The sequence below is a fragment of the Schistocerca serialis genome, chromosome 4 (assembly GCF_023864345.2).
Source record: "Schistocerca serialis cubense isolate TAMUIC-IGC-003099 chromosome 4, iqSchSeri2.2, whole genome shotgun sequence".
Classification (NCBI taxonomy): domain Eukaryota; kingdom Metazoa; phylum Arthropoda; class Insecta; order Orthoptera; family Acrididae; genus Schistocerca; species Schistocerca serialis.
Genome location: NC_064641.1, coordinates 862768038 through 862795109, shown reverse-complemented (window position 1 = coordinate 862795109; position 27072 = coordinate 862768038). Strand labels below are relative to the sequence as shown.

Sequence of the window (27072 nt, the reverse complement as noted above, 5' to 3'; positions counted from 1 at the left end):
AGTGAACGATGGCTGGGGAGATGTGTACGGATGAACAGATATGCTATTGTCGAGCAACTGATAACCCAAATGAACCAAGGGGCTACCACCAGGGTCTCCTGAACAACGCTTCAGTGAACGTTGCTGTGTAGAGACCTTTGCAGCGAGTGTCTGGTTCATAAACAAATGTTGTTCATCAGCAATGATGGCTGGAAAGTGCATGCCAATAATGCAACTGGAGATCCACTGAGTGGTGACAGGCGGCCTTATAGATGAATCACGTCTTATGCTCCATCGGACAGATGGCTGTTGGCGTTATAGTGTGAAACGTCTGAAACCAAAACTCCTGCAACCAGGAGGGAACATTATGGTCTGGGGAATGTTTTTGTGGCATTCCCTGGGTGATCTCATCAATTCTGGAATGGATCAACACAAGTGTGCCTCTATCCTTACGGACCATAAGAATCCCTACATGAAGTTTATTTTTCCTTCACACGATGGCTCCTACCAGCAAGACAATGCGACGTGTTACAAAGCTCACAGTTTACACATGTAGTTCAAAGAGCACCAGGATGAGTTTACCATATGCCTTTTGCCACCAAACTCACTGTATCGGGCTGTTCATGCCATGGACCCTCAACCAAGAAACCTAATGTAGCTGGCCATGGCACTGGAGGCATCATGGCTCCACATCCCCGTCGGTACAATACTTTCCAGAACCTCATTGACCCTCTTCCTGCAAGTCTCATGCTGCAAAAGGTAGCTGTTCAGGCCTTTGACAGTTGGTCACATTAATGTGTCAGGACAGTGTAATTCCCATTGCTGTATGAGTTGTGAAGTAAATGATGTGATCAAAATGAAATTTATGGGTGCCTATAGCAAACTTCCAACAAACTATCAATATAACATTGCAGTAGATTTTTGGAACGTTGTGGGTTCAATACAACTACTTTCCATAACTGTAAATAGCTCTTCCATTGTGGAATACTGAAGACATAACACTATCATTCTGCTCTGACTAGTGACGTAACACCTTTTCTTTTAGTGAGTGACGAGTGACAACAAATACAGACTGATCTGTTATGTAGACCTAAAAACAGACTATGTACAAAGGTGGCAGTTTAACAGTTTGGTTATGAATTAGTGAAACCAACGGGTCAACAACAGTGTTTGATAATGAACACCAGGTTCTTTTTATTTATTTTTTTTTAAACCCACGATGTAAAGTCACCACGTGTTGCACCATATATGAGCAAAATGTTTGAAAGTTGGTGTCGGAGAAGAGTAGGTGTTTCGTTTGAGGTGGTGCTCTCTTGTGGTAATTTTCAATGATAGGAATGTTGTTGGGTTTATTATTACTTGTAAAAGGTCAATGCATGTGTTGCTTGTGTGACTGATGTGACAATGAAGTTAAAAAAACTGTATGCTGTCAGAGAAAAATTATAATATGCAAAGCACCATAAATTCCCTTCTGAAGATTGTGCGCTAGTGGAATATGTTAAATGTAAAAAAATATCGAAATGCTATGAAAAAGGGTAGTGGGTCCTTCCCATAGCAATAGCAATTTTATGTGGAGCTGTCATTGCGAGGACAATTTGTGACAACTGATTCAGCATGGAACCGGCTTCGAGAAATCTAAGGAATTGATTTGTGATATCAGTTTTCAACTAATTACTGTTTTCTTAAAACTGTTATTTGAAATTCTGTCAAAGTTGCAATGAGAAGTACCCTTTATTTGTCGTGATTAGTTTTGGACATGTCATCCATTATCAAACTATCACCTCCACTGTAAGTACTGAAACATAAAACAACCAGTATATTTGCAAATAACCACAATCAGCAATCATGAGTAACATGTAAAAAATCATCTACAGGTATCTTCAGTATTTCTTGTCAAACAGTGCCAGTTGTCCTGGTTAGGTCATAACTGACTTATTATGTTTTGGATATCATTCTTTTGCGGATGGTCGGTATTGTGGAGTTCATTTCAGTACAACAGACTAAAGGATATCACTGAAATCAACATTTGTTTCTCCCCTATAGAAATCATTTTTCATCATTAATTGGGCACCAAAGAATTTATTACTGCAGAATAAGTAATGTGAATTTATCAATTTTTGTCCTAATCATCCTTACAGGTAACATTTATTTGAGTTGTTTTCGAGAATTTAAGTAATGTCAGAATGTAAGGTTAATAGATTATTTGTTTTATTTCTGATTTGTTTGGTATTTGAGAAAAATGGGGAGGTGCTTTTGTCTGCTCCCAATACTGCCAAATTCCCACAGGTGTCTTGTTATTTACATACTGGTTTTTAGATTATTTAAATAGATTACTTACGATGAAACTCTTGCTGCTGTGTACTTACCATGACTGTATGAGTGAAGTGATGGTTGGCATATTGGATTTAGATTAATTGCTTATGTCAGCCATTTTGATAATGTAATCAGTCAAAGCCAATGGTCAGTATCAAATGCTTCAATATTACCAAACCTATGAACATGCTATGCCAATGTTCTTTATATTGGTTGCATGATACTTAAAATACACATGATTGTATGCCACCAATTCAACATACTGGTTAATAACATCACCAGTCAAATATGATGAACTGTCTGAAGAAAGTCATGATTTACTACCAAGCACTGCTGATAAAATTTCTTTACTGAACAGCCAGCTTTGATCCACAGACCGTTATCATGTTCATAAAATATTTACATCACCATATTAGGCAATATAAAATCACTGACATCAAATAACGCACTGCCTGACACACTTTCACGACTGACAGTGTAATTTATATTACTATTTGACTAAAGTGATGAATTCATGGATTTTATTATTTGATGCCTATGATTCTATATCACATAATGATGAAATTACACTCCTGGAAATGGAAAAAAGAACACATTGACACCGGTGTGTCAGACCCACCATACTTGCTCCGGACACTGCGAGAGGGCTGTACAAGCAATGATCACACGCACGGCACAGCGGACACACCAGGAACCGCGGTGTTGGCCGTCGAATGGCGCTAGCTGCGCAGCATTTGTGCACCGCCGCCGTCAGTGTCAGCCAGTTTGCCGTGGCATACGGAGCTCCATCGCAGTCTTTAACACTGGTAGCATGCCGCGACAGCGTGGACGTGAACCGTATGTGCAGTTGACGGACTTTGAGCGAGGGCGTATAGTGGGCATGCGGGAGGCCGGGTGGACGTACCGCCGAATTGCTCAACACGTGGGGCGTGAGGTCTCCACAGTACATCGATGTTGTCGCCAGTGGTCGGCGGAAGGTGCACGTGCCCGTCGACCTGGGACCGGACCGCAGCGACGCACGGATGCACGCCAACACCGTAGGATCCTACGCAGTGCCGTAGGGGACCGTACCGCCACTTCCCAGCAAATTAGGGACACTGTTGCTCCTGGGGTATCGGCGAGAACCATTCGCAACCGTCTCCATGAAGCTGGGCTACGGTCCTGCACACCATTAGGCCGTCTTCCGCTCACGCCCCAACATCGTGCAGCCCGCCTCCAGTGGTGTCGCGACAGGCGTGAATGGAGGGACGAATGGAGACGTGTCGTCTTCAGCGATGAGAGTCGCTTCTGCCTTGGTGCCAATGATGGTCGTATGCGTGTTTGGCGCCGTGCAGGTGAGCGCCACAATCAGGACTGCATACGACCGAGGCACACAGGGCCAACACCCGGCATCATGGTGTGGGGAGCGATCGCCTACACTGGCCGTACACCACTGGTGATCGTCGAGGGGACACTGAATAGTGCACGGTACATCCAAACCGTCATCGAACCCATCGTTCTACCATTCCTAGACCGGCAAGGGAACTTGCTGTTCCAACAGGACAATGCACGTCCGCATGTATCCCGTGCCACCCAACGTGCTCTAGAAGGTGTAAGTCAACTACCCTGGCCAGCAAGATCTCCGGATCTGTCCCCCATTGAGCATGTTTGGGACTGGATGAAGCGTCGTCTCACGCGGTCTGCACGTCCAGCACGAACGCTGGTCCAACTGAGGCGCCAGGTGGAAATGGCATGGCAAGCCGTTCCACAGGACTACATCCAGCATCTCTACGATCGTCTCCATGGGAGAATAGCAGCCTGCATTGCTGCGAAAGGTGGATATGCACTGTACTAGTGCCGACATTGTGCATGCTCTGTTGCCTGTGTCTATGTGCCTGTGGTTCTGTCAGTGTGATCATGTGATGTATCTGACCCCAGGAATGTGTCAATAAAGTTTCCCCTTCCTGGTACAATGAATTCACGGTGTTCTTATTTCAATTTCCAGGAGTGTATTTTATGAACCTGATGATAGTCCGTGGACTGCAATTGGTCATTAAATACAGAAATTTTATCAGCAGCTCTTGGGAGTAAATCATGCCATTCTTCAAATGACCAATTTGTGAGCTGTGGGGCATCACCTATTTCAAATATATTGATGAAATGTCTCACATTCCTCCACATTTGCCTTCTGTTGAATCCACATGAATTTCTGAAGCCATAGCTGTATGACATGTGGAGGGCTATAGATAATGATGACAAAGGAAGTACAATATTTCCTTGCTTTTGGAACGGATTGTAGGAGGAACTGATAATGTAGGCTAGTTTTGGACAGAGATTTCACCAATAACCAATCTAACACTTAATGAGATTCCAATGAGTTTGAGTTTGACAATTTTGTTTCTGTTCATATGACATATGATAGACTTGCCCAATGATTAAAATATCAGGTAGAATACAAACAGTTATGTTAATTTAAAAAAACTGTGAAGAGAATATGCTTATAAACAAGAACTTAAATATAGGAGCTCAACTTATGACCTTGTGTTTCTCTACAAAGACTTGTTTCTCTCTACATGAACTTGTGTTTCCCTACAAAGTGCACAACCAGACACAAATACAAATAACTACAATGTCCCAGGACTGTAGCCTGAACGGGATGGGAAGAGGTGAAGGGTAGGAAAGGTGAGGATGGGGGGGGGGGGGAGGGGGGGGGAAGATGGAGGGAGGGAGGGAGGGAGGGAGGGAGGGAGGGGGAGAGAAAGAGAGGGGGGGAGATAGAGAAAGAGGAGCAACTGACAGGAAGAAGATAAGGGAAGTAAACTAGTGTTCACAGGCATGTAGAGTAGCAGTGTTAGCCTACGTGGTTGTGAGATGAGGGGAGGGCAGTCCAAAACAGAACAACAAGCAAGAGGGAGTGCGGTTAAAGGCGCTGCAGTCTGGAATCGCAAGACCGCTACGGTCGCAGGTTCGAATCCTGCCTCGGGCATGGATGTTTGTGATGTCCTTAGGTTAGTTCGGTTTAACTAGTTCTAAGTTCTAGGGGACTAATGACCTCGGCAGTTGAGTCCCATAGTGCTCAGAGCCATTTGAACCATTGAAGCAAGAGGGAGACTGTGAAAGTAGTGTTTCCAAGAGTCTGAAGTCTTACAAAACCAACTAAACAGAACAGCTTAGAAGCAGACTAAGGCAGAGTCAAGAAGCAGCTTGAGAAAGCTGGGGAGGAACAAATGGGGTGGTTATATAGATTTTCTGCTCGTGGTTGTGATGTAGACTACTTTCATGTCATAAAAGATCAGAAGGGTGGACACTGAGAATCAAACATGGTTTACAGACACCAGTACAGGTGAAACAATACAATGCAACATTCCAAAATAATCTAATGAAAGGTGTCACATGAATACATACTACACAACTCTTACATGTCAACAACTATCACTTGACTACGTAGAGTATATCATCAAACTATCGATTTTTCTGTACAAATGATGTTGGTTAGGGGTCATTCCATGTTAAAGAGACTTCGTGACAAAAAAATTAAAATGACAATATTACAAATATAACCTTGAAAATGCAAAGTTAAAAGTACAATTGTTCACTGCAAAATAATCATGAATATGAAAAAATTAAATTTCTACCTTCACTAAGTGTTTAAAGTGCACTACTCTATGGCACCACAGAGAGGTATGTTTTATGCTATTTCCAGATGAGCATTGGTTGTATTATCTATGGCTGATTGTTCTATTGTTGCAAAGAATATTGAAGTCAACATTGTTATAGCTCATAATAATTCGTTTTGTTGAGGTAAGCTAATTGCATTTCTTTATTTTGTTAGTTTTATAATATATATGCAGCTTGTAACACCCGTAACAAAAAAGATACAAAAGTTTAATTTGTAATCTAGTAAATTTGTTCTGTACAATACCTTTCTGTAAAAGTGAGGTTATGCAAATGTTTTACAATATCATACCATTACATGGCATTTTGAAATCTTATTTGACACTCTTAGAGCTGTTACGGGTGTTACTAATTTTTGTTTCGGGTGTTACTTAACACATGCGTAACACCCGTAACTTTAATTGGAAGGTTTAATGGCACCTTCATCTTTAGTAGGCCTATGCCCTACATTTAAATTATAACCAAAGGATAGTATTAAGAATGAAAAAAGTTTTTTAACTGTGTTTATTACATATGAAAACAGTTTTAAGCATGAAAACTAAAATTTTTATTCCTCTGTATACATTTGTATACAGGTATTGAATAGGATTGGGGAGAAGAGAAGTTTGTGGCACAACTTGACTAGAAGAAGGGATCGGTTGGTAGGACATGTTTTGAGGCACCAAAGGATCACAAATTTAGCTTTGGAGGGCAGTGTGGAGGGTAAAAATCGTAGAGGGAGACCAAGAGATGAATACACTAAGCAGATTCAGAAGGATGTAGGTTGCAGTAGATACTGGGAGATAAAGAAGCTTGCACAGAATAGAGTAGCATGGAGAGCTGCATCAAACCAGTCTCAGGACTGAAGACCACAACAACAACACATTTGTTTAAGCACTATACCTGCATTATATAAAAGTTAATTAGGGCATTAACATGACTCAACTGACGTTCTCCTAAAAAGTTAATTAAGCCCAAAATTCTTTGATTACATATGGTTTATGTTTTCCATTCTAACTTTTCCAAGAACAACAATATTGCTAACCTCAGTTTTAAATTTTATATAGGCCCAGTAAACTGCTTATTGAGGCAAATTGTAGTCATTCATAGGAGCCCATGTTTAACAATGTCTTTTACTTTTATCTCTCTGCACAGTGTTATGTTTATACACAAATAGGCCTACATTATCAGGATTTCTGTCTTCGCAGACCATGGCACCAGTACCAGCAAGGGAAAGAGTGAAGAAGCACCGAGAAAAGATGAAAGAAAACCAAGAAAACAGAGAAGCTTACTTGAAGAAAGAACGAGAAAGAGACAAATTAAGAAGATTGCAGGTTAAAGAAAAATTGAAAAATAATCAACGTCTTAGAGATGAGAATCGAATAAAAACAAGAGAGAGAGTGAGAGCATTCAGAGAAAAGAAAAAACTAGAAATGGCAAGATCAAAAGTTCCAAATGAATCTTCTCCTATTGGGACTTGTAAGTGTAAACAGACATTTGGTAAAGCTGTGAAGAAAGTGTTGAAGGTACTTCCAAAAAGCCCCAGTAAAAAATCTGCTGTTATTAAAAAGATAGTTTCCAATATAATTGGCTCTGAAACTTTCATATGTGATACAAAACATAACAGAACCCCAGTCTTAAGTGAAGAGGAAAAACTAAAAATTCATGAGTTCTTCACTAGGGACGACATTAGCCGCCAAGCTCCTGGGCGTAAAGATGTTGTAACTGTATGGAAAAAGGGAGAATATAAACAGAAATTCCAAAAGCGTCACTTACTTCTGACTGTAGGAGAGGTTTATGAGGAATTCAAAAAACTCCATCCAGATATTTCTGTAGGAAAGTCCACATTTTATTCACTGCGGCCACCTTTTGTTCTCCCATCATCATATACACCACATAATGTATGTGTGTGTAAGTACCACTACAATTTCATAAGCATACTTCAGTCTTTGAGCAAAGCTGTTCCATCTGTTCCAAGCAATCACAAGGAATTATTGAACGAATTAAGTTGTAATTCACAGAACGAAGACTGTGTTTTTGGGTCATGCCAGGAATGTCAAATTAAATTGAGCAAATTTATCCCAGAAGGCTTTGACTTAACTAAAAAGATTGTCTGGAAGCAATGGGAAAATGATGCGAAACATCGTCCTTGTCTTAGTGAACATTCAGGGAGCTGCAATGATGCGTTAGCATCACTGGTTGACAAATTGCCTCAGTTTAAAAAACATTGCTACGTGAAGATAAAGCAGAGTGATTTCTTCCAAGGAAAGAAAAACAGCCTTGACGTTGAAGAATGTGTTCTTCAAATGGATTTTGCAGAGAATTATGCTCTAATTTCACAAGATGAGGTACAGAGTGCACACTGGGCGCATTCACAAGTAACTATTAGCACTTTCTGCATTTGGTTTGCAAGCCATGAAGTCAGGTCCTATGCAATCATCAGTAACGACCTTTCACACACAAATATTCTGTGTGGACTTTTCTTAAAACTGTTATAATGGAGATTAAAAAAGCGTTTCCTAAAGTCAAAAGAGTTTTTATATTTTCTGACAACTGTGCTGGGCAGTTCAAAAATAAATATACTTTGTCCAATCTATGTTATTTTGAGAGAGACTTTGGATTGACAGTTGAGTGGAATTTTTTTGCCAGTTCACACGGTAAAGGAGCCATGGATGGCATTGGAGGTGCACTGAAGAGGAGTGTGTGGACAGCTGTTAGATCTAGGAAAGTTATTATTAACAACGCAATAGACTTTTATGACTACACTCTGAAGAATTTTTCTAAAATTAAGGTACTATGGGTGGATAAGACAACAGTGGAGCATAACATTCCTATTTTGGATGAAAGATGGAAAAATTTACAAGCAATTCCTCAAATCCAGGGCTGCCATCACTTTCGGCCTTATAACACATCTGATTTGCTGGTTTCAAAAACAGCAGAGTCATTAATGACAAGAGTGTCAGTATTTATTAGTGAGGAAGCCAAAGTTAAAACATTACATGCAAAAAGATGCATAAACTTCTATGAAGTTTGCAGTTCTGATGATTCTGATCAGGAGACTGTTTCACTATCTGAATTACAATACAATATTGGAAGTGCTTGTGAGTTAAGTCTAACTAATAAAATTGAAAAGTCTGATTTAAAATTTGGGTTATTTGTCTTCGTTGATATTCCAAGTGACAAAAAGAAGCCAACCCTATCCAAAATTCAATACCGTTACTTGGGAATCTGCCAGAGTGAGGTTGATGAAGAGGAGGATGTGCAAATAATGTTTCTGAAGTCAGTAGGAAAAAGTAAAACACTTTTTAAACTAGATGAAACTGATGTTTGTTTTGTGAAATTCAGTCAAGTACTATCTAAGGTAACAACACCAGAAATCAGACAACAAGGTAACCGTTTGTACTATGAGTTCAATTTTGAGTTGGATGTTGCTGAAAAAGATTATTAAATGAAGTTTTTAAACCTATCAATAATAAGAAAACATTTTTGTCATAAATTTATTAGACCTGCAAAATGAGATAAATGTTAAGTAAGTAACGATATTTTGGCCTAGTTGTACTATTAAATTGTAACAAAATTTTTTGTTTAATAAATAGCTTTATCATTCAAATATGTTTTCTTAAGTACATACTTTTATTCCAAATAAACTACAATACTTCTTTTCTTTTTATGCAATTGTAAGAGGTGGATTTATTCCTTCAAGAATCAAATCTGATACATCTATGTAACACCCGTAACATTTAATGTAACACCCGTAACAGCAAAAAACATATATATACTGAGTTATGATGTCCAAAAAAATAAAAATTTATATTCCAAAATAAAATTTGGGGCAATATCTCTTAACAGTTGTTTTACAAGAATAAGAGCTTCATCAAGTTTGCAGAAATTAGAGAATTCCCTAACTCATAACAGGAGCCAGGTCTACTTTTGGTAACACCCGTAACACTACTTTTTTGATTAATAACCAGGAGAACAATAAAACAATTACAGCATCAACATTTCTAACATGAAATATAATGTAAGACTTAAAAGTTTTCAATATTAAATTCAATAAATATTTTTCCTTAAATTACTTTTCCTGATTTTAAGGTGTGTACATGTAACACCCGTAACTATGGAATTGCCCTTAGACTTTTCTTCAATGGAACACTGTATGAGCTCTCCTGGCACTATACCCTACATAGAGTAAATAAAAACAGATACACTGTGATGAAAAGCTATTACATCATCTATCAACAAAGTAAAAGTTTTTGCATTAAGTTAATAACAAGACAATATGAATCTCTGAAAACTTACAACATTCTGTATCTGTGTTTCCCTCTAGCAGGTTTGCATTCTTTTTCTCGAGCTCACGTATGTATTCGGCTGCTTTCTTAACGATGTCTACCTTACTGAGTGATGCTGTTGGGTTATGACTGGGTAAAAGACTTTCGAGCGACTTAAAGCAATTATTTAGTCTCTCGCGACGTTCACGTTCCCATTCCCTGTTTCTGCTGCAATGTACACAAGGGTTAATTAATAACATGTAAAATATTTTACAGGTATGCAGCTTCAAGAAAGTAAGAAACAAAGCTCCTGCAGGTAAAAAACTGAGAATAGTAGATTCGATGTTCTACCTTGATGCCTTTTTTGGCATAATTTCATGGATCCAAAAGGTTTTTTCCTCGAGGTCCTGGTCTCGTAGTTAAGAACATGATAACTGTTACAGTAATAGGTTTACTACGAGGGTGTTTACGACACTGATGCCTGACACCGCGAAAATATTTGTCGTTTGCTATCAAAAAGTAAAAAAAACAGTGATGTTATCAAAAAGACTGTTTACATTTTGCTTGTGATTTACGGGAAAACGTAAACACTAAATAACTTGCGGCCTCTCGCCGCAATTCAACATGGTTACTCACTGTTTTGTTATAACCCACCAATCATCTCAATGCATTACTACCAACATTCTATCTGGCGCGTAAGATAGATACGTCTGGCGCTGTGTATTGTTCCATGCAGAAGTATTATAAGCATTAATGTGCCCACTGTGACATTGTAGTGCTCTGAAACGGTCAAACGGCTACAATCTCAATTAGTTGCTAATAGTCAGCATTTCTCTAAAGCCAATGACGCCTCGTTTATATTAAGTTTGAAAAATGTTTTGCAACAATGTTCGCAACAGTTTACGTACACTGCTTGGTGGTCCATGTTTGTTACATGCTGAAAAAACAGAAGAGAAAAAAAAATGTATCCGTGGCTGTGTCGATCCGGCCCACTATTGCCAAATGCCAATAAATGTCTACGGCGGTCTTGTCCGTTTCCGTTTCGATGCACTTCGGACAGAGGAGCAAAAATTTGTGTTGATTCACACGTTGTGATAAGTTAAAATATTTGTCTTCTCAAAAAATAGACATCTGATGTTATCATCCTCGATGAGGTAAAGGAGTACCCCTGGAATGAGTGAAATTCGAACTATAAAAATTCGAAGTTAAAACAGATCTCAACACAGAAAATCACTGCCTTGATTTAAAAGGTCAGTACACACCGTCACGTCAAGGTGTATTCACGGTGTACTTCACGTCAAGCCTGTTCACTCACGTCAACTAAACTCCTATTGCACTGCTCAACTCTTCCCCCCCCCCCCCCCCCCCCCCACGGGAATTCAGTTTTCTTTACGCGCGAAGTTGCATACACAACGCGGCAGGTTATATCCAGTGAGCTCAATACTCACAGTCTATGTTAGTTTATCGTCTGGTTTTTTGACTTCGATTACACACCATTCAGTCATTCTTTCTTTCTTCTTTATCGTCGCCTTGTCCCATGTCACGTAGGGTCGGCGTTGCTCTTCTGGATCCCTCTCCTCCATAGTACTCTATCCATTGCCTCTTCCTTCTTCCATCCTTTCTCCCTTAGGTCCCCAGATATCTTATCCTTCCACCTCATCTTCGGTCTTCCTCTCCTTCTCGCTCCTTCAATCTTTACATCTTCAACTCTGTTTCCGATATACTCTTCCCCGTTTCTCTGTAAGTGTCCGTACCACCTTAGTTTGCTCTCTTGTATCCTTTTCCCCATGGGCCCCACATTCACAGCTCCTCCATCTAATTCATTTCTAATCCTGTCCTTCCTTTTTACCCCACACATCCACCTCAGCATCCTCATTTCGGCCAGTTCCATCTTCCTTTCCTGGGCTACTGTGATTGGCCATGTCTCTGCCTGTATATCATAGCAGGCCTTACCACCAACTTGTACACTTCCCCTTTCAAACCAATGCTCACCATTTTGTCACACAACACTCCACTCATTTTCCTCTAGTTGTTCCAACCGCAATTTATTCGGTGTTGTATCTCCCTTTCCAGTCCTCCGTCCCTCTGTATGTACGACCCCAGGTATTTAAATTTGCAGACTGATTTCAGCTCATCATCCTGGATGTTGCAAACCTCATATGCACATTCTTCAGTGTTAAATATTATGACTTTGTCCTGCTAATTTTCATCCCTCTTTATTCTAGTGCCTTCCTCCAATCCTCCAGCTTTTCCTCAAGTCTGTCAATGCTCTGCTCACAAAGAACCACATCATCCGCTAACATCATATCCCACGGCGTTTCCTTCTTCACATCTTTCACCAACACATCCATAATCAGATCAAAGAGGTAGGGACTAAGCGCAGACCCTTGAAGTAACCCTACTTTTACTGGAAACTCGTTTGTCATGCCCACACTACTTCTCACCTGTGTCATTGCTCCTCTGTACATTTCCTTCACAAACCTCACATACTTCTCTGGCACGCACTGCTCTCTCATGCTTCTCTATATTTCATCGTGTGGGACTCTGTCATATGCTTTCTCCAAATCAATGAAAGCCATATGTAGATCGGCTTTTAGCTCCCCATGTCTCTCCACTATCCGCCTTAAAGCATGTATTGCATCAGTCGTTCCTCTTCCAGGCATGAACCCAAACTGTTCTTCACGCACCACATTCTCCTTGCGTAATCTTGCTTCATAACTGTTTCCCAAATTTTCATTGTGTGTGCCATTAGTTTAATAGCTACTGCAGTCCTGCACATCACCTTTCCCTTTAAATATTGGGATCAGTACACTAGTTCTCCACTTGTCTGGCATCTCCTCCTGTCGCCAAAACTTCTTCATTAAATCCCAAAGGAGCTCAATTCCCTTTTTACCAAAACACTTCCATACCTCAACGAAGATCTGGTCTGGGCCAACTGCCTTCCCATTTTTCGTCTTTTCAAATGCCCCTTCGACTTCATCTCTACTGATATCTATCGTTAATCCTTTGTTTGCCCTCCTTCCTCAGTTTTCACTCTTACGTTTTCTTCATTCAGCAATTTCTCAAAATAATTCAACCACCTTTGGATTATTTTTCCATGACCATGCAGAATTATTCCTATTTCATCTTTCATTTGTTTTATTGCTGTTAGATCCTTAGAAGCTTTATCTCTTGATTTGCCTATCCATATCAGTTGTCTCATATCCTGATTTTTCTGTAGTTGTTCGTATGCCTCCCTTACTGATTCAGCTTTAGTTTTAGCCACGGCTCGTTTTGCCTCCTTCTTTGCTCTTTTGTATGCTTGCCCATCCTCAGCACTTCTGGACATATCCCACTTCCTCTTAGCGTCTTTCTTTTCCTTCACAACCTTCTGCACCTCTTCATTCCACCACCATGCTTCCTTATCTCCTGGCACCCCTCTCTGAGATGTTAACCCAAATACTTCCTCCCCAGTCTTCCTTATAACAGCACTATTAATTTTCCACCACTCCTGCACACTCTCTGCCAATTTTACCTTTCCCTGTACTTCTTCACTAAACTCCTCTCTCAAATTTTTATCCTTTAATCTCAACCACTTAATTTTCCTTTCAAATTGATTTATGTGCCTCTGTCTTTTAAATACTTTCATCTCACAATCCGCTACAATCAACTTACGTTGTGTTTATTCCTTCACCGTATATGATGTTAGTATTTCGCACCTCCCCACCATATTTCCTTCTACATAATATGTAATCAATTTGGCTTATATTTTCGCCACTCCTGTATGTTATTAGTTTTTCTCTTTTTCTTTGGAAGTAGGTATTCATAATCACTAGATCAAAAGCCACTGCAAACTCCACTATCTTTTTTCCTTCCTCATTTCTCTTGCCATACCCCCCTCCTCCATGCCACCTCTCTTCCCCACCTTTCCTTCCGCCAACATGACCATTTAGATCCCCTCCGACTATCACTCTTTCATTCTCTGGTACTCCGACCATTACTCCATCCAAATCTCTCCAAAATTTTTACTTCCCATCCTACGAACATCCCGCTTCGGATGCATAGGCTGTCAGCACTGTTACCATTTCTCTGCCAAACATCATTTTAACATACATGACCGTATCATTTACTCTGTTGACTTCACATACCTCTTCTTGAAGCTCTCTGTGCAAAATAACTCCAACTCCATTTCTTGATTCTGGGCTTTCACTACTATAAAGTAGCTTATAGCCTTCAGCTAAGATCTTTGCCTTATTGCCCTTACACCTTGTCTCTTGCACACACAAAGACTTTATCTTCCTCCTCTGCATCATGCCTACTATCTCTCTTCCCTTTCCCGTCATCGATCCCACGTTTAGAGTTCCCACTCTGATCTTGAACACCTTTGGATCCTTCGCAAAATGCCTCCCCCGGAGATCTGAATGGGAGACTGTTTCTCCGGAACATTTATCTTGAGAAGCATCCATCATTCCTCTTGAACACCTTTCATCTTGAACACCTTTGGATCCTTCGCAAAATGCCTCCCCCGGAGATCTGAATGGGAGACTGTTTCTCCGGAACATTTATCTTGAGAAGCATCCATCATTCCTCTTGTTTTGGCAATGTTTTTACAGCCGGATGCCCTTCATGCCGTCAACCCCCTTCCCTTGTTAGAGGGGCGGAGGCTTGCTAGTTTTGGTCCGCCGTGGGTATTGTATTTCCCCAGTACCCACCATATCTGGTGATAGTTCCCCTATATGCCACCCGGGGAGGCACCTGATGGGAGACTAGCAACTCCACACAGGACACACCATTCAGTCATTGTTGCGTAGTAATAATATGTTTGTTCACTCAATGTCCGCTCCTTTTAGTATAGCTTGTTTTTTCCTGTTTTAAACTTTATATCTTTATCTCTCCATTACATATAAATTTGATTATCTTCCTGCAGATTTTTATGTTAAGTTCAGATGGCAAGGGCTTGACTGACGACATTGGTTGCAAGATTTTATTTTTGATAACTTGTTCCTCGCCTCACTATATGTTCTGCACTGAAATAATATCTGGTTCGTGTCTCCCTGTGTAGTATCGTCACAGTCACAGGCTGGTGTTCAGTTTAAATGCAATCGAAATAAATGCTCCGGATATGTCCCTCATTCTCCTTAATGTGGATGTTGCTCGTTGGGGTCCTGAAACGTACTCAAACCAAGGTCATTTCGGAATTCGTGGTAGTATTTGCGCATAGTCGCCTCCTTTGTATCGTGAGGTCTGCGTCCATTCTTCCTGCCAAGATTGGACTACCCTCTTCTGAATAAGTTGTCCATATTCCGTATAGGGAACCTTTATGTCTAGTGCTGTCCCATTGCTCGTAGCCTGCTTTGCTAACTGATCTGATTTTTCATTACTTAGGGTTACACCATGGGCTTTCATCCACATAAATGAAATTTGTTTCTGAATTCTGAGACATTCATAATACCAATAACGAAATTGGAGTATGTACTCATTGGTGGTTTTTGAGATTTTTATGTTTGATAGTGTTTCAAGTACACTTTTCGAATCTGATAATATTACACAGGATGTGTATTTCTTATTCGTACACCTCTGTATCACCTTTAACACTGTGACTGTTTCAGCCAGATAGGCACAATTAGTTGCTGGTAATCTATATTTTTGAGCCATCTGCAGTTGTAGTCTAAATATAGCTCATCCTGTGTTGTCCTCTTCTGCTGTCTTTGTTGCATCTGTGTATATGTGTTTTACACATTGGTTTGTTTCCTCCATTTGTCTTTGCAGTGTTGTAATTGTCTGCAAGAAGTCATATTTTCCCTCTATCATTTAGAATGAGATGTGATTCCTGATTATGAAATAGTTGTATTGGTAAACAGGCCACCACGTACTTGTGGCAATAGCTCTGCCCTCATCTGCCACATAATTAATTATATGCTGAAATGAAATCAAAAGGTTTTCTACCCCAAATTTCGTGAGAAGGACGGTGCAGTCGTAAAATCTGATGGATTGGATGGTGTGAGCATGATAATTTCTCTATTGTGTATCGTTCCATGAGCATCTTCCCGTTTATATGGAGACGCATCTCTTGTGCTTTCACCAGGAGTGCGTTGTTGGCGTGGATTTCATTACTACTAAGAAGGTGCATATACACCGGTACTGCAATCTATCAGTTTCTATAACATTTTGCATGTCGTGTACTTTTAGTATATACATCCATAATCTAATCTGTATCTAATGACCGAGTGATATACGGGCAGCAGTACCGAAGGGTGCGCTCCCCACCATGCTGCAGTAAGTGACTGAATAAAATTAAGCATTTGCTCACTGATTTCCTTTACAGTTTTAATATGTACCATCCAAGAAAGCTTGCTGTCCCGTGCCATTCTTAAGAACCGAATAAGTCCTTTAACTTGTATTACTTTATCATTTACATGTATTAAATAATTTCTTAGTGTATATGAGTACCAAAAATTCTCAGATGCCATCATCAGGCCATTTTCACAGAGGCACCGACTCAGGTTCTTTATCGATGATGTAAGATTGTTCATCACCTCCAGTAAGTCCGCCCCGGTAGCTGACGACATGGGAAGTAAATACACATATGTCATCTGCAAACTGTACAATTCTAACAGATTGAGTTATTGCCCCTTCCATATCACAGGTGTATATCACATGTAGTAGTGGGCTGAGTACTGATCCTTATGTCATTGTCTACGAAGTGTGGGCCCTTGAATCTAGTATCCTTTCTAACATATTGCTCATTCTCTGATTAATGACAACATACTTTATACAAAGTGCGGTGGAGCTCCTAAAAGTAGTACCTTATCTAAGAGTATACTTGTCTGAATATTATCTATACTTTTTCAATATCCGAAAATAGTGTTGCTGTATATTTGCTCTTACCAGAGCCAGCTAACAGAAGACTAATATTGAAATGTTGTCCATGCAGCTTCTACCTTTATGGAACACGAATTGCGATCCAGCTAGTTAGGACAAAGATTCTACCAAGCATACCAATCGCCTTTTTATTAGTTTTTCCAATATTTTAGCAATACATGACGACAATGCAGTCGGTCTGTAGGAAGTGGCTAATAATGGATCTTCCCTTTTTATATATTGGGACGCTGATCTGTGTCTTTCATTCTGGGACCAATTCTTGATTCATCCATATTCCATTATAGATTTGAAGATGTAATTCTACAGCATTGTCAGGCATGCAATGGAGAACCGCCATTTGTTAGTACTTACTTCTACTGCTATTACTTGAAAGTCAAGATTAGGTAGTGGTATGGTAACTGGTTTGTAGTTGAGTTTTGCACTAACCAGTATGGTTACTCCCCCTTTTCCATCTTCTCTATTCGATCTTGTTTCTTGATATCCTCGACATCAATAGACATATTTGGTTTAATCCAGGTTTCACTTATAACGCAATAGAGTAGTCATCAGTATAAAGTTCATTGTTTGAACTACTCTCTATTAGCATATAATGATCTGGCATTCCACTGGAAAACTTTAATATCTGTTATTCTGTTTATCTGAGTAGAGTGTAAGTATAACTTATTTCTGTTCTGATCCATATTTTTTTATACCATAAAAGCAACCATATTGTATATGTTAGCTTGACGCAGACTATCTTTACATGAGGTAAACTGTATTATTAGATTTGTTATTCCAGCCACCAACTGTTCAATTATCACTGTATTCTTATCCTCCACTCCCGCTATAATTGTCTGTTGCTGTTCAGGAGTATGTGGTCGTGGTACATATGGGTTGTCTTTAATAAGAAATATTGGTAAATTTATATTTGAAAAAAGAGGACTTGTAGCTGGCATAGTCTTTATTTGTTCTCGCCCACTGTGATGAACAGTTGTCATGAATCTATGCTGAATACCTATTACGTTGTGTGTGTGTGTGGGGGGGGGGGGGGGGGGGGGGGGGGAACTCTCCCAATCCAATTTACTCCTACCAAGTTTCCCTGCCACATCAGTATAAGGTCTTTGGTTTACATAATCTTCAGCTCCCTTAAAGGATATACTACATGTAGCTGACGGTTTCTATATCTCTTGTTGTTAGAGACACACTGGGTAAGACTTATTTCTCGATGTTTGGTTCCCTTTACAGTGGACACATCACATGACTTCACTTCTGCACTGAGCTGTTTCATGGTTCCCCTCATATTGACTGTGTCAAGTCTGTGACTGACATTGATTACTAAGATGTTAGTACTGAAGGCATTTCAAACACTGCCTCAGTAGGGGTATATACAGTGTAACATTACACTTCACGCCATATATCGTCACATATTCTGGTAGGAACTGCTATGCAAATGCTTCCCAGGGTATTTAGTTCGTTGTTTCTAAATTAATTATTCTCTTGACCATTTTGCACATGTGGCAGGCTGTAATTGTAGACTGAATAGCATCTTTCAACTCTTAACTCTGTTAATTCAGGATCTATGGTTCTAATAACTCCTTGTTTTCTGTGGTTTGACATGTATGCTACCACCTGTTTCTGATGTATCAGGTTGTCCTCCAAAAACATATTTGCAGCCTCTCTCTTTGATATATAAGTTTCAATTCTCTTTTTCCCACAGCCCTCAGATTTGTAATTTTCTGCTTGTACTCAGAATCCGAGGTAAATAGTATCTTCCCCAAGGGCATGGGGTGGTATTTACATTTTTTTTTTTTTTTTTTTTGGTCATCAGTCTAGTGACTGGTTTGATGTGGCCCGCCACGAATTCCTTTCCTGTGCTAACCTCTTCATCTCAGAGTAGCACTTGCAACCTACGTCCTCAATTATTTGCTTGACGTATTCCAATCTCTGTCTTCCTCTACAGTTTTTGCCCTCTACAGCTCCCTCTAGTATCATGGAAGTCATTCCCTCATGTCTTAGCAGATGTCCTATCATCCTGTCCCTTCTCCTCATCAGTGTTTTCCACATATTCCTTCCCTCTCCGATTCTGCATAGAACCTCCTCATTCCTTACCTTATCAGTCCACCTAATTTTCAACATTCGTCTATAGCACCACATCTCAAATGCTTCGATTCTCTTCTGTTCCGGTTTTCCCACAGTCCATGTTTCATTACCATACAATGCTGTACTCCAGACATACATCCTCAGAAATTTCTTCCTCAAATTAAGGCCGGTATTTGATATTAGTAGACTTATCTTGGCCAGAAATGCCTTTTTTGCCATAGCGAGTCTGCTTTTGATGTCCTCTTTGCTCCGTCCATTATTGGTTATTTTACTGCCTAGGTAGCAGAATTCCTTAACTTCATTGACTTCGTGACCATCAATCCTGATGTTAAGTTTCTCGCTGTTCTCATTTCTACTACTTCTGATTACCTTCGTCTTTCTCCGATATACTCTCAAACCTTACTGTGTACTCATTAGACTGTTCATTCCGTTCAGCAGATCATTTAATTCTTCTTCACTTTCACTCAGGATAGCAATGTCATCAGCGAATTGTATCATTGATATCCTTTCACCTTGTATTTTAATTCCACTTCTGAACCTTTCTTTTATTTCCATCATTGCTTCCTCGATGTACAGATTGAAGAGTAGGGGCGAAAGGCTACAGCCTTGTCTTACACCCTTCTTAATGCGAGCACTTCGTTCTTGATCGTCCACTCTTATTATTCCCTCTTGATTGTTGTACATATTGTATATGACCCGTCTCTCCCTATAGCTTACCCCTACTTTTTTCAGAATCTCGAACAGCTTGCACCATTTTATATTGTCGAACGCTTTTTCCAGGTCGACAAATCCTATGAAAGTGTCTTGATTTTTCTTTAGCCTTGCTTCCATTATTAGCCGTAACGTCAGAATTGCCTCTCTCGTCCCTTTACTTTTCCTAAAGCCAAACTGATCGTCACCTAGCGCCTTCTCAATTTTCTTTTCCAGTCTTCTGTATATTATTCTTGTAAGCAGTTTCGATGCATGAGCTGTTAAGCTGATTGTGCGATAATTCTCGCACTTGTCAGCTCTTGCCTTCTTCGGAATTGTGTGGATGATGTCTTTTCGAAAGTCAGATGGTATGTCGCCAGACTCATATATTCTACACACCAACGTGACTCGTCGTTTTGTTGCCACTTCCCCCAAAGATTTTAGAAATTCTGATGGAATGTTATCTATCCCTTCTGCCTTATTTGGCCATAAGTCCTCCAAAGCTCTTTTAAATTCCGATTCTAATACTGGATCCCCTATCTCTTCTAGATCGACTCCTGCTTCTTCTTCTATCACATCAGACAAATCTTCACCCTCATAGAGGCTTTCAATGTATTCTTTCCACCTATCTGCTCTCTCCTCTGCATTTAACAGTGGAATTCCAGTTGCACTCTTAATGTTACCACCGTTGCTTTTAGTGTCACCAAAGGTTGTTTTGACTTTCCTGTATGCTGAGTCTGTCCTTCCGACAATCATATCTTTTTCGATGTCTTCACATTTTTCCTGCAGCCATTTCGTCTTAGCTTCCCTGCACTTCCTATTTATTTCATTCCTCAGCGACTTGTATTTCTGCATTCCTGATTTTCTCGGAACATGTTTGTACTTCCTCCTTTCATCAATCAACTGAAATATTTCTTCTGTTACCCATGGTTTTTTCGCAGCTACCTTCTTTGTACCTATGTTTTCCTTCCCAACTTCTGTGATGGCCCTTTTTAGAGATGTCCATTCCTCTTCAACTGTACTGCCTACTGCGCTATTCCTTATTGCTGTATCTATAGCGTTAAAGAACTTCAAACGTATCTCGTCATTCCTTAGTACTTCCGTATCCCACTTCTTTGCGTATTGATTCTTCCTGACTAATGTCTTGAACTTCAGCCTACTCTTCATCACTACTACATTATGATCTGAGTCTAAATCTGCTCCTGGGTACGCCTTACAGTCCAGTATTTGATTTCGGAATCTCTGTCTGACCATGATGCAATCTAATTGAAATCTTCCCGTATCTCCCGGCCATTTCCAAGTATACCTCCTCCTCTTGTGATTCTTGAACAGGGTATTCGCTATTACTAGCTGAAACGTGTTACAGAACTCAATTAGTCTTTCTCCTCTTTCATTCCTTGTCCCAAGCCCATATTCTCCTGTAACCTTTTCTTCTACTCCTTCCCCTACAACTGCATTCCAGTCGCCCATGACTATTAGATTTTCGTCCCCCTTTACGTACTGCATTACCCTTTCAATATCCTCGTATACTGTCTCTATCTGTTCATCTTCAGCTTGCGACGTCGGCATGTATACCTGAACTATCGTTGTCGGTGTTGGTCTGCTGTCGATTCTGATTAGAATAACCCAGTCACTGAACTGTTCACAGTAACACACCCTCTGCCCTACCTTCCTATTCATAACGAATCCTACACCTGTTATACTCATCTGACAAGAAATCCTTGTCTTCCTTCCACTTCACTTCACTGACCCCTACTATATTTAGATTGAGCCTTTGCATTTCCCTTTTCAGATTTTCTAGTTTCCCTACCACGTTCAAGCTTCTGACATTCCACGCCCCAACTCGTAGAACGCTATCCTTTCGTTGATTATTCAATCTTTTTCTCATGGTAACTTCCCCCTTGGCAGTCCCCTCCTGGAGATCCGAATGGGGGACTATTCCGGAATCTTTTGCCAATGGAGAGATCATCATGACACTTCTTCAATTACAGGCCACATGTCCTGTGGACACACGTTACGTGTCTTTAATGCAGTGGCATCCATTGCCTTCTGCATCCTCATGTCGTTGGTCATTGCTGATTCTTCCGCCTTTAGGGGCAATTTCCCACCTCAAGGACAAGAGAGTGCCCTGAACATCTATCCGCTCCTCCGCCCTCTTTGACAAGGCCGTTGGCAGAATGAGGCTGACTTCTTATGCCGGAAGTCTTCGGCCGCCAATGCTGATTGTTTATCAAAATTGAGGCAGTGGCGGGACCGAAGACGTTTTGATTATAAATCAAAGACGCTACCCCTAGACCACGAGTTGTATTTACATACATTACAGTTAAGTCACGCAACAAATACATAAAATGGAACTACTGCATCACTGCAATACCTGTAACCTTTGTTTTGATCATATATTAGCTGTACATTTGACTGTGATAGATTTTCTCTTCGTTCATTACTCTATTCTTGTGTAAGTTGAGTGCTAAATGGTCTACCACCCAGTGCTGTCCTCAAAATCGCCCTGTGGGGAAGGGAACTTGATCCTTCATTTAAACTAAATTGTCAGACATACCTGTGTTTAGTGCTGTCGGATTCTGTACCTACGTTGTTATTTGTTGCTGGTGTTACTGAATGCTGACTGCTCATCTCTTCTCTTTTAATTCTTCCTTCCGATCCAGTGAGCAGTTTGTTACAGAATTCGTCCTCTGCTCGATGTCCATACTCATTTTCAAGAGTGTTTCCGCTCCCTGTAATTCTCGGTCGTAGAACTCTACGTCAGGGGGTGGCAAGGGGGGGGGGGGGACCTTCTCCCGCGCCGAATGAGCCCTTGTCCATATTTACTGTTTTGGTTGTAACGTATTTATTTAACACACTCGACATGTATGTGTCTTGATAATTTTATCCTCCTTTTTCGCTAAAAGAATTGGGCAATTAACTATTGCAAACCCATTTACTCAGCTGCTTTACTCACAGTCTAACAAATATAACAGACTCGGCACTCTTTGGTGCGAAAGTTGTTAATGTTCGACTGCTCGAGCGACACTAGCGCTACAAGCGTTGATAAAGCAGCCAGTGATATAACTATTAAGGATAATGTTTGTTTTCAAATATTTTCTACTTAACTGACGGAATAGTTGTGATATTTTTGTGTTCCATACGTTAGCAATTACCAAGAGGCATGTGTTATCTTGAAAAACATGTAAAAACAGTCGAAACACACTGATTCTATGACATAAGTTACAGATAATTCATGAAGAAAGACTTTCAAATATATCTAGATTTGCAACTTATTCCGCTGAAAACAAGAAAATATAATAACATGTCATGCATGAGAAACACATATTCTGTTTTTGTCTGCTGTTATTATCATAGGTACTTTTCATGTCATGTCAAATTTTTTTTGTGGAATCCAATGACTCACTTTTCATGCACTTGACTCCATTTTCTAATATACGAGTATTTTTGTAAAAGTTATTACTTTTGCTTCTAGAGCAAATGTGTTGAAGGTTCCTGCCGTTTGTGGCCCAGATTTAGCAACAATTGCGTAATTGGTTCTTCTGTGTGGGGAAACATTGCTTCTGACGATTTATTATCTCGTCTGTGTAGTTTTCCCTTCAGCTACAATTGTGATTATTTATTTATAATATGCAGGTTTCCTACATTCCAGATTCTGTGATTTGGTTGAAACTGTAATGACCTGTTGTATAGATATACGAGGGCAGTTCAATAAGTAATGCAACACATTTTTTTCTCGGCCAATTTTGGTTGAAAAAACCGGAAATTTCTTGTGGAATATTTTCAAACATTCCCGCTTCGTCTCGTATAGTTTCATTGACTTCCGACAGGTGGCAGTGCTGTACGGAGCTGTTAAAATGGCGTCTGTAACGGATGTGCATTGCAAACAACAGGCAATGATCGAGTTTCTTTTGGCGGAAAACCAGGGCATCTCAGATATTCATAGGCGCTTGCACAATGTCTACGGTGCTCTGGCAGTGGACAAAAGCACGGTGAGTCGTTGGGCAAAGCGTGTGTCATCATCGCCGCAAGTTCAAGCAAGACTGTCTGATCTCCCGCGTGCGGGTCGGCCGTGCACAGCTGTGACTCCTGCAATGGCAGAGCGTGCGAACACACTCGTTCGAGATGATCGACGGATCACCATCAAACAACTCAGTGCTCAACTTGACATCTCTGTTGGTAGTGCTGTCACAATTGTTCACCAGTTGGGATATTCAAAGGTTTGCTCCCGCTGGGTCCCTCGTTGTCTAACCGAACACCATAAAGAGCAAAGGAGAACCATCTGTGCGGAATTGCTTGCTCGTCATGTGGCTGAGGGTGTCAATTTCTTGTCAAAGATTGTTACAGGCGATGAAACATGGGTTCATCACTTCGAACCTGAAACAAAACGGCAATCAATGGAGTGGCGCCACACCCATTCCCCTACCAAGAAAAGTTTAAAGCCATATCCTCAGCCGGTAAAGTCATGGTTACAGTCTTCTGGGACACTGAAGGGGTTATTCTGTTCGATGTCCTTCCCCATGGTCAAACGATCAACTCTGAAGTGTATTGTGCTACTCTTCAGAAATTGAAGAAACGACTTCAGCGTGTTCGTAGGCACAAAAATCTGAACGAACTTCTCCTTCTTCATGACAACGCAAGACCTCACCCAAGTCTTCGCACCCGAGAGGAGCTCACAAAACTTCAGTGGACTGTTCTTCCTCATGCACCCTACAGCCCCGATCTCGCACCGTCGGATTTCCATATGTTTGGCCCAATGAAGGACGCAATCCGTGGGAGGCACTACGCGGATGATGAAGAAGTTATTGATGCAGTACGACGTTGGCTCCGACATCGACCAGTGGAATGGTACCGTGCAGGCATACAGGCCCTCATTTCAAGGTGGGGTAAGGCCGTAGCATTGAATGGAGATTACGTTGAAAAATAGTGTTGTGTAGCTAAAAGATTGGGGAATAACCTGGTGTATTTCAATGCTGAATAAAACAACCCCTGTTTCAGAAAAAAAGTGTTGCAATACTTATTGAACTGCCCTCGTATGACGCCTTTCTGAAAAAGGTCAGGTCTTCTGGTGTTTACTAACATTTTTTGTTATTGGTCAGATTTAAATTAAAGTACAGTTAAAATATTTGCCTGCAGAAGATAACAGCTAACTTTCAACTTCTGTTTGTTCATCCATAGGCAACACAAGTAACTAATTTTTCACAACTTTACACCATTATTTTGACGAATAATACAGCAACAGACCTGGCTACTCACAATGATTTGATCTCCGCAATATGGAGGAGTGCATAAGTCATTGACTTCGAATTTATGGCGTTATGTCATCTCTATAGCTTCTCGCCTTTAGAGTCCAAGACAATGAATCATGACACTGAAGTTTTTTTTTTTTTTGTGCAACTTCGCTATGCCAGTGCAGTCAAGCGATTGGCGTGAAGGATTGACTGACTGGTTTGTGTTTTAGACAATACCTTAAAATATAAACGTTATACTACCACTACAAGTTATATTATTTTTTATTGATTCAAATACACACACACAAGTAATAATAGCATTCCCCATTCTTTGGACATATACCTTTCAATACTACAAAATTATTTTTCCAGTAAGTAACAATTTAGAAGTTTCTGGAATATCATTTCTGTCATAATGTCCAGCAAACACTTAAGAAGTTGCTGAGTTGCTGTGCAAACCATACGCCTGAATATAAAGAGCCTTTTTCAGCAGCTCTGAGACTGTGTAGTATACTTCTCAGTTGGCCTTTATTTCTTGTGAATGCTTCTGTCATGAACCAAGATTTGCATTTTTTCTAGTAATGTGTTGCCTTTGGTTAGTGAAATTATTGTTCCGTATATGTTCATATCTGCAAAAGTCGATATTCTTAGGTTACAGAAGGCAGTTCTGTAAGACTTTGTTCTTTATTCAAAATTCTTTTAACAGCGTTTTTTGCAATACACAAATTTTTCTTGTGTTAGTGCTGCTGGAGTTTCTCCAAACAGTAATTCCATACAGCATGGTACACTATACATAGAAGTTTTTTGTTAGCATAATGTCTTGGCTGTTTCAGAAAAAATATTATGGTACTTAATTTACAACAGACATTGTCTACATGTTGTTTCCATTGGAGCGTATTGTCGACTGCAATTCTTAAAAATGTTATAAATATAACTTATCCCCATCTTGTTTTATCTATGAATATATCTGTGTGATCTTTCTTACGTCTATTTGAGAACGCCATGAACATTGTCTTTGTTAGATTTATAATTAAGTTATTGTGTATAAGGCACTATACAGTGTTATTTGTCGCCATAAATGAACTTCTTCCAAATGTTTCCAGTTTTGCTTCTAGATTCACTAATGTCATGTCATCAGCATACAGTACTAGTTGGTCCTTCTCATTGATTTCTATACTGCTTAGAAATAGGTTGAACGTAAGTGTACAAAGTACAGATTCTTGAGGTACACCATAATCAATATCCTTGTTTTCACAGCTACATACAGATTCTGCTGTCACATACTGCTATCTGTCACTAACATATGATTTTCTTTATTACACGGCATGTCCACATACACCATAGCTTCCAAGTTTCTCAATTAGTTTTGTATGGATGTCTGTGTCAAAAGCTTTAGACAAATCTAGAAAAATAGCGGATACAGAGTTTCTTTTGGTATAATGCATCTATAACAAATTCTGTTAGGCTTGAGACAGAGGTTTCCGTATATTTCACTTCTTGGAAACCATGCTGTGCTGGAATCAGAATCTTGTGATCCTTTAGTCATCCTAATATACATGAGCGTATCTAGCAATTTTAAGAAACCAGAGTTTGAAGATACTGACTTGTAATTATTTGATCATCTTCATCACATTTTTTCTATACTGCTATTACTTTGTTTATTTTTAATTTTTCTGGAAATACTCCTTCTCTGAATTAGTAGTCTGATATATCCTGGATGTTCAATTGTTTATTCATTCACATCCCTTATTAGTTAATTTGTATTTGTCAGGAATATAAAAAACATAACAAATGTTCTTCTTAAACAAAGATTCATTCAGTGTTCTAAAATCAATGACACATTACTCTTAGTGACACACACACATACACAACTGAGCAATTCAGAAAGAATAAATTACACAGCAACACAAATACTGTTAGATGTATAAAATTAAATATGAAATTGTAATTGATATGATCATCAGAATTCTCCCACAATGTTCATATTTTATTATCGCATCAAAGGTTTAATGCAAAGT

At 39.9% G+C, this 27072-nt stretch overlaps 2 protein-coding genes across 2 annotated transcripts; both read right to left on the bottom strand.

Annotated features, from left to right (window-relative positions):
• Positions 1–13191: 13191 nt before the first annotated feature.
• LOC126474815 (uncharacterized) lies at positions 13192–13821 on the bottom strand. The gene has a single exon (XM_050102288.1). It carries the CDS (start codon positions 13819–13821, stop codon positions 13192–13194), a length of 630 nt encoding a protein of 209 aa, XP_049958245.1.
• A 22-nt stretch (positions 13822–13843) lies between these two features.
• Positions 13844–14170, bottom strand: LOC126474814 (craniofacial development protein 2-like). Its single transcript, XM_050102287.1, has one exon. The coding sequence runs from the start codon at positions 14168–14170 to the stop codon at positions 13844–13846; it is 327 nt and encodes a 108-aa protein (XP_049958244.1).
• Between the last annotated feature and the right edge of the window lie 12902 nt (positions 14171–27072).

Bases quoted from the DNA above. Each gene is read 5' to 3' on its own strand.
- LOC126474815 (XM_050102288.1), bottom strand. From the start codon at position 13,821: ATGAAAGTATTTAAAAGACAGAGGCACATAAATCAATTTGAAAGGAAA.
- LOC126474814 (XM_050102287.1), bottom strand. From the start codon at position 14,170: ATGGTCGGAGTACCAGAGAATGAAAGAGTGATAGTCGGAGGGGATCTA.